This window comes from Sinocyclocheilus anshuiensis, unplaced genomic scaffold, assembly GCF_001515605.1.
Source record: "Sinocyclocheilus anshuiensis isolate Anshui unplaced genomic scaffold, SAMN03320099.WGS_v1.1 scaffold1009, whole genome shotgun sequence".
In the NCBI taxonomy this organism is placed as follows: domain Eukaryota; kingdom Metazoa; phylum Chordata; class Actinopteri; order Cypriniformes; family Cyprinidae; genus Sinocyclocheilus; species Sinocyclocheilus anshuiensis.
Window position 1 is genome coordinate 284,467 of NW_015555761.1, and position 8,040 is coordinate 292,506.

Consider the following 8,040-nt stretch of genomic DNA (forward strand, 5'->3'; position numbering starts at 1 on the left):
TGAACTGAGCTGGATGATGACATCACTGAATTCAATGATGAACTGCCTTTAACTAAAAATTGAGTGTTTACCATTGTAATTTTGCGTTAATGACACACAATTTTCCTAATTAATGCTGTGCAGTTAACTTTGACACAATCTGTATTGTTAAAAGCGCTATATAAATAAAGGTGATTTGACTAATACAGCGTTTCCTTGATTACTACTATAAACACAGCAGCGCCGAGGTACAGAGGCAAGATGAAAAGAAAATGTAAACTTTAACAAAACCATGTAAACTTTTCTGAAAACAGCCAGTTCCCCTCAGAAACACATTTATATAAAATTCAATATTTAGGATTCCTATATTTCGCGCATCATGAACAGTGATCTTGTTCTGCCTGCTATAGTATTTTCTCCTCTTTGCATCCGTCTTCAGCGTCTCTGGCCACTGTTAATGGCCGTTTACAGACTAATTATAATAATAACGCAATATTTCTACACAAATGGCATTTTTGGAAAATTATTGAAGTGTAGTTTGTGTACAAGCACGGAACAGAAGATGCTCTAAAATAATTAAAAAAAATGGCTGGTCGACCGGTGCATCTGTACTCCACTGTATAAATTAAATATTGATTAACCATTACTTGCCAAGACGGGTATTTTGACATACTTTTGTATGTATTTGCCCATTCAGGCACAGAAAGAAAACTCAATTCAGGGCTCGTGCGTGTCAGAGACGTGGCTGTCTGTGCGCGGGCTGTTCACATAGAACACAGCACGCGAGTAGTGAATGTAGTTGTCTTTTGTGCCCGAATGCTTTTAAATCGCTTGAATTTTTTAATTAACAAGGCTTAAAAACACATGCAAATGATAAACTTTCATGATGATGCAGCAGTGGCCCAATCGGGCAAGTGACAAATCCATCAACTGTCCCAAGCACTCCTTATTGTCAAGCCCTGTACCCTAACCATAACAATAGGCAAAACGCGTGAAACAATGTGATAAAAAAAAAAAATGGTATAGAAAAATTACATTTTGATAAATGGAAACTAAAATTTAAAGCGACAAATGAAAATCCCTGATTAGGGATGTAACGATTACCGGTTTGACGATAAATTATGATAAAATTCCCCACAGTTAGTATTACCATTTCATATTTTAATTATCATTAAAACCGTATTAGATTACCGCGATTTGAACAACTCACGATAAATAAATATTGTCCAGCATAAAGCACAGTTTTAAGTAACAGTCTCATGTGCAGAAAGCAGGCTGAGTAGTTTCGTTTTGAGTGAAAGCAAGGCGGAAAAGCTGGGAGGTTTTAAAAGAGTGCTAAGGGAATTATACAAATGAATATATGAATGAATTAATTAAATGATTGTACCTCTGAAGGTTCTGACTGTCTTCAGAAACGATTCGATGGCATTTTGTTCTCATTTTCGCTCCATGTAATACCTAATAAAGTAGTGTTTTTAATCAGCAATACTGCTTTGTCCACGGAGGTTAAGGGAAACAGCTCTAATTCAGCTTTTCCATAAGCACCACCTAGTGTCAGAGAGTGGATTTACAGAGACTTATATTTACATTCAGTCTGTATGCAGTTTCTGTCTGGCCAAAAAACAGATCGGATTTGCATGCCCTGCTGTAAATTTTGACCGGTAGATGAAAAACAAGCTTATGTGGATTCTACACATTTGAACAATTCAGATAAGTTATCTAGAATTATTTATGGAGCAGATAAAATACATATAATCATTTATTAATCAATTATCATTTTGAAATTTTTTTCTTTATTTAAAGGCTGAAATGTGAGGTTGACCTTTTTATTAAACTTTTTCAAAGCTTTATTTGAACATTTACATTAGATATTTCAACATGCTATTAAACTGTTGTCAGTCAAGTTGTCATTTAAAATCCGAACATCATTGGTAATGTTATTGTTTTAGTGATTATGCAAACAAAAAAACTCATTTTATTTGTTCTTTGTTGATTTTTATATATATAACTTGGTGAAGTGATTTATGTGTCAGTACTTTTTTGAACATCTCCAGCACATTTTAACAATACCGTGATAATACTGATAACCGTGATCATTTTGGTCACTATAATCGGCGAGAAGGGAAAACAACACAGAGTTTTTGGAAAACTAAACATTTACCCAGTGTGAGTTTGGGTGTTCCTCTGTGCAGCATCACAGAAAACAAGATCAGGATAGATGGAGAGAATCTTCTGTCATTAAAGCACCAAATATGTTGTTGTGCTTCAAGGTTGCTACTTGAAGAAGGTTGTGATTGTACAGACTAGATTTGTGGCATATTCTACTGCCTTCCACAAACTGCATCCCAGTGTACATCAAATTCATGTGATTATGCAAAATTCACAGCTTCATTTGTAAAGTGCTGTAGAGAGATTAAAGGATGCTATTTTTCTGAAGTCTGTTGTTTATGGTGTTACTCAACATCAAGGTGTGTCAGAGCACTGTAGTCAAACTGATGATGGCCTTAAACTGTTAATAAGTAGGGAAAAAAAGGCTAAACAAACTGTTGGATGCCTTGAACTAGATGTTTCACAGCCATAATATGAAGTTTTGCTCTCTGGCTACATTTAAAGTGCACCATTCTGCATCCAGATATACACATTTAAGTGGGGTTGTGTCATTCTGCATTGGATTTTTAGACTTGTTTTGTGCAAAAAAAAAAGTTGTAGTTAAGTAGCCTTTATATTTGTTAATTCTTCTATTGAAGGCAATGTCAATATATCCATAACAATTGTACCTAATGGGGATGGAACGATTACCGGTTTGACAATAAATCATGCTAAAATTCCCCATGGTTAGTATTACCATTTCATATTTTAATTATCATTAAAACCGTATTAGATTACCGCGATTTGAACAACTCACGATAAATAAATATTGTCCAGCATAAAGCACAGTTTTAAGTAACAGTCTCATGTGCAGAAAGCAGGCTGAGTAGTTTCGTTTTGAGTGAAAGCAAGGCGGAAAAGCTGGGAGGTTTTAAAAGAGTGCTAAGGGAATTATACAAATGAATATATGAATGAATTATATTTGAACATTTACATTAGATATTTCAACATGCTATTAAACTGTTGTCAGTCAAGTTGTCATTTAAAATCCGAACATCATTGGTAATGTTATTGTTTTAGTGATTATGCAAACAAAAAGTCATTTTATTTGTTGTTTGTTGATTTTTAAATATAAAACTTGGTGAAGTGATTTATGTGTCCGTACTTTTTTAACATATCCAGCACATTTTAACAATACCGTGATAATACTGATAAGCGTGATAATTTTGGTCACTATAATCGTGATAAGAAATTTTCATATCGTTACATCCCTATCCCTGATATTTCATGACTTGGACAAAAAAAATATATAAAATTCCCTGACTTTCAATGTCTGGAATAGACCTTTTAAAATTCCATGATATTCCAGAAATTCCATGACCCGTGGGAACCCTGGTTTATCCACTCCGCTCAAAGTTCAAATGGCAGCACAGTGCAAGTTTACTAGAGCAGATGCGTTTACTGACGCGTTTACGGTTTACTTTATTAAAGTGAGTATAAAAAATTGTTTTTGCCATTTTTGCCTTTTTATTATGACAGGACAGTATTTAGACAGGAAGCAAAGTGGGAGACAGAGAGGGGAGGGGGCGGGATTGGAAAGGTCCACAAGCCAGGACCCAAACTCGGGACGCCTGAAGCGCAACGGCGCTATATGTCAACGTGCTGCCCACGAGGCTATTGGTGCCAGCAAATGCTTACTTTTAAAAGTAAAATTAATGTGAAAGTATTTTCATTTACAACTGTCATGAATAAGAACTATTGATTGTATTGTCTTAAGTGAGCATATTGTATATCCTTTCAAACAAATTACTTACCTTTCCAGTCCTTTGCATAGCTCTCTCTGAACTTGATCCAGAAATGTTGAATGCACTTCCATGTATGACAGATTGTGTTGTGACAAGGGCTAAGGGGAGAAAAAAAAAAAAAAAAAAAAAAAAAAAAAAAAAAAGGCAATATAAATGTGATTGCTAACAGCTATTTTCCGTTTTATATTCTGTCACTTCCTTTAATTGAATGTACAAAAGCATGGAATAATTCAATCTTTAAATGTTTTTGAAAGAAGTCTCTTATGCTCAAAATACAATAAAAACGTCTCAGGTTACTTATGCAACCATGGATCCCTGAGTAGGGAACGAGACACTGCGTCCTCTAGGGGTCGCTATGGGTTACCACGTGCACACTTACCACCTATGTGGATTTTAGAAGGTGCGCAAAGCATAACGTGCACACTTACCACTTATGTGGATTTTTAGAAAGTGCGCAAAGCTTAACGTGTGCACTTACCATAGTATGGATTTAAGAGTTTTCCAAGCATCTGCTCACAGATACCGATACAGGTACTGAGCCAAACGGGAGAGGCAAGCTCAAATACAACCCTCTAAGGTGAGGGGAGCACTGCCTGAGACTTTGCAGTGCCGTGCCGGGGGCCTAATGATCAAGAAAGCTCCCGCAGAAGCCTGTGATCTGGCCACATAATCCAGGAAGTATGAAGCCGAAACCCGGCTTATTGTACCGTCTGGACATATATTGACAAGTGAAATAAACACTGTGGACCATCAGCAAGGTGGTCACTATGAAGCCATAGAGCCAACCAAACATCATAGGTGCAGCATAGGAGACTGTAATGCAGGAAATTCCCACCTAACCTCGGTCAGGTGGAGAGATGGTGGTTACAGGGGAATTAACTGAGTTTTTTTTTTTCACGAGTATATGATTGACCTGAAGAATGAAAGCTAGGATATATACACTTGGAAAATTATGAGCTATAACACCGCTTATCGACACTAGGGGTGTGACAATAAACTTAGCTCACAAGATGAGAAAATGCATGTACTTGGTTCAATAGAACGAGAATGTTTTAATACTTTATTTGAATGACAAAATTAGTCTTTTAATTACAAAAATTAGAACAATGCAGTTATATTTTGAAATGTTTTAACAAATCTAGGGCTTAACAAAAAATTATTTTGCTAATCAAGTAATCTGAAATAAATCGCATATTTAGAAATATGTTGATGTATTTTGTGTTGGCATAGGTTTATAAATGACTTAAGCTACAAATTAAGTGAGATAACACCGTTTTCCCAGAAGAACGTTAAGCAACCCAAACTCACGGCACATGCAGAGGAAGAGTTTAGCCCCCTTTCACACATACAGTCTTCACTGGTAAATTGCCGTTAAGAGATCATGTGTGAACAGGACCTTTTCAAAACTACAGGTAAATTTGTTCTGCCAATCATATCGTTCTTATGGAGATGACGTGATTACTCTGAGCTGTTTACAAAGCTCTGTTAATTACATAGAACATAGCTTTTCTATATAAATATGGCTCTAGATCAGGCATGGGCAAACTCGGTCCTGGGGAGCCGGTGTCCCTGCCGAGTTTAGCTCCAACCCCTGCTAAAACTCACCTGCCTGTAACCTTCTAGTAATCCTGAAGACACTGATTAGCGTGTTCAAGTGTATTTGATCAGGGTTGGAGCTAAATCTGCAGGGACACCGGCCCTCCAGGACTGAGTTTGCCCATGCCTGCTCTAGATGGAAATCTTTGACCACTGCGCCTCGCAGCTTTTTCAGAATGTGTCGTGCTCATCAGCTGCGACTCTGCAGTTGGATATTATTATGCGCATCTCATGTTTATAGGACCAAAAATGTTCTGATTGGCTAGTAATGTTAGTTTGGTTGAGAGTGAAAGCTGTGTTCCTCTCATACATTGGTAGGCGAACTCATTAACTCGAACGTGATATCAACAAGTTTTTTTTTTTAAATGTAGGAGGACTATCTTATTTTCCACAGCTAAACGCCACACGCTGGAGATCCGGCAAGGAGCCGGAGAACTTTAAGCCCTGAGTTTTGTCATACCTAAATCGAGCTCTGTACAAAGGGAAAAAAAGTACTCTTTTAAATCCCCATCTGCAACAATGTAAAAAAGGGCTTAAGTCAACAGCACATAAATGCCAGAATGTAAAATTAGTTATTTTATGCATTTAAATATGGTTTCATTTTCGTACTTTACAAATTAACAAAAAATTTGCGCATATTTTTAGTACAACTGCACTGTGCTCATATTTACTTGCATTAAATCACAAATAAAAAATTACATACCGTATTGACCCGAATATAAGACGCTGTTTTTTTCTTGGAAATACATCTGAAAAAACGTATATTCAGGGTCTAGACTTTGACACGTCAATAATACACCCACAACAACCAAATACGCATAAAACGAGTGTGCCATGAAATACGTAATGTAATACCTGTTTTGTTTTTTTAATGGTATATCAAAAGTGTACATTTTTTAAATGTGATTGTTGGTACATTTTACCAGTTTTTACCATACTTTCAAAACAAAAATTAAAATAGGAAAAATATGCAATATGAAAATAATTGAAGACAAAATGTGTTTTACTGAGAAAAAACAAGATTTGTTTTTTAAAAAGCCTTTTCCCAAAAGGTACATCTGGGAAAAGGGGGGTCGTCTTATAATCAGGGTCGTCTTATATTCGGGCTAATACGGTGTCATCTTGCGCCCTATATTGTGATCTCGAATTGCAGAATATTTCAGTACACGCGTTCTTAAATGTGATGCATATATACATGCATAGTTTTATATCTTTAATCACCATTTTGGTAATTTCATGACTTAATTGGCGATGTATGCTCATAGTTTCTAGTGCGGTTTATTTATGATGAAGAATAGAGTGTGCACCGCATATTCATGTACAGTTGAAGAGCATGCGCTGTGAGCACAGTAAAACGAGATAGGACAGGTAAGTTTGTTTTACTGAAATATACCACAGTTCACTGTTGTTCTACTGAAGCTCATTTGGCACCTGTACCTTTTCCACTCTTGTTTGACTCGCGCACTGACAGCAAGCTGAAATTCGCGTCTGAAAAGTGTCCCGTTTGTTGTGGTCGTAAAGAGATACAGTGGTTCTGTGTCTTAGCAAGTTTAAAATAAATACATTTTTGAACTCTTTAGAAAAGCTACAAACTGTTAAATAAAAATGTTTCATTACATTATTTTTTTTAACAACTAAGCTTTTGATTATTTATAACGTTTCATTAAAGATGATTTTCACAGAATGATTTTGGCAAAATGGCACCCCCTATGTGCGGCGCCCATATGCACTGCATATACTGCATACCACGTTTTTGCCCCATTGTCAGAAACATATGCAGTGCTACCATTTGTCTTTCTTCTGTTTAACTTTTATTAAAATGCAGATCAAAATAGAATAGGCCTATACTCTAAATAAGGATAAATTATATTGGAATGCATCTTCAAAATAATTGCATACACAGATGCACGTTGCCATTACAGTAGTCAGCGCTGAACAACAGGCAAATAAAATATAAACTGAGGTTACAAAAGTGATTCAGTCAAGATCAGTGAGGGATTTTCTTAAGCTTAAGATTATTTTAATCAGTTTGTACATAAAGAAATTATTAATTCATCACGCGAGAAGTCCGTTTGGGAAGGTGCGCGCGCAGTCAGCAGAGGCTCGCGGAGCCGGGCGAAAGTACAAATCCCATTTCAGTGACATCAATGCAAGAGATATGTTGAAATTCCAGTGGAAATGTGTTCAAGTGCTGGCTGATGAGTTCTGGTGTTCTGGCGCAGAGTATCTGAGTACTCTGTAATGTCATAAAAAGAGCTGATGATCAGTTAATCGAAGGCATTTGATTAGCAGTGCCTGACTGTGTTAAAGGGTTAGTTCACCCAAAAATGAAATTAGCCCACAAATTACTCACCCTCAAGTAATCCTAGGTGTATATGACTTTCTTCTTTCAGACGAATCCAGTCAGAGTTATATTAAAAATGGTCTTTGATCTTTCAAGCTGTTTAATGCCACTCAGCGGGTGTTGCATGCATCAGTCCAAAAGAAGTTAAATATAAAGCGCCCATCCATAAAAAAAAAAAAAGTGTCTCACACAGCTCCGGGGGGTGAACAAAGGCCTCCTGTAGCGAAT

At 36.5% G+C, this 8,040-nt stretch overlaps 1 protein-coding gene across 6 annotated transcripts in view; it reads right to left on the reverse strand.

Annotated features, from left to right (window-relative positions):
• dis3l2 (DIS3 like 3'-5' exoribonuclease 2) overlaps positions 1-8,040 on the reverse strand; it is a 103,992-nt gene that overhangs the window by 67,001 nt on the left and 28,951 nt on the right. For all 6 annotated transcript variants that reach the window (XM_016467834.1, XM_016467833.1, XM_016467832.1 and 3 more), the window contains one exon: positions 3,882-3,970. In XM_016467834.1, the coding sequence (XP_016323320.1) occupies positions 3,882-3,970 (89 nt within the window). The remainder of the gene's footprint in view (positions 1-3,881; positions 3,971-8,040) is intronic.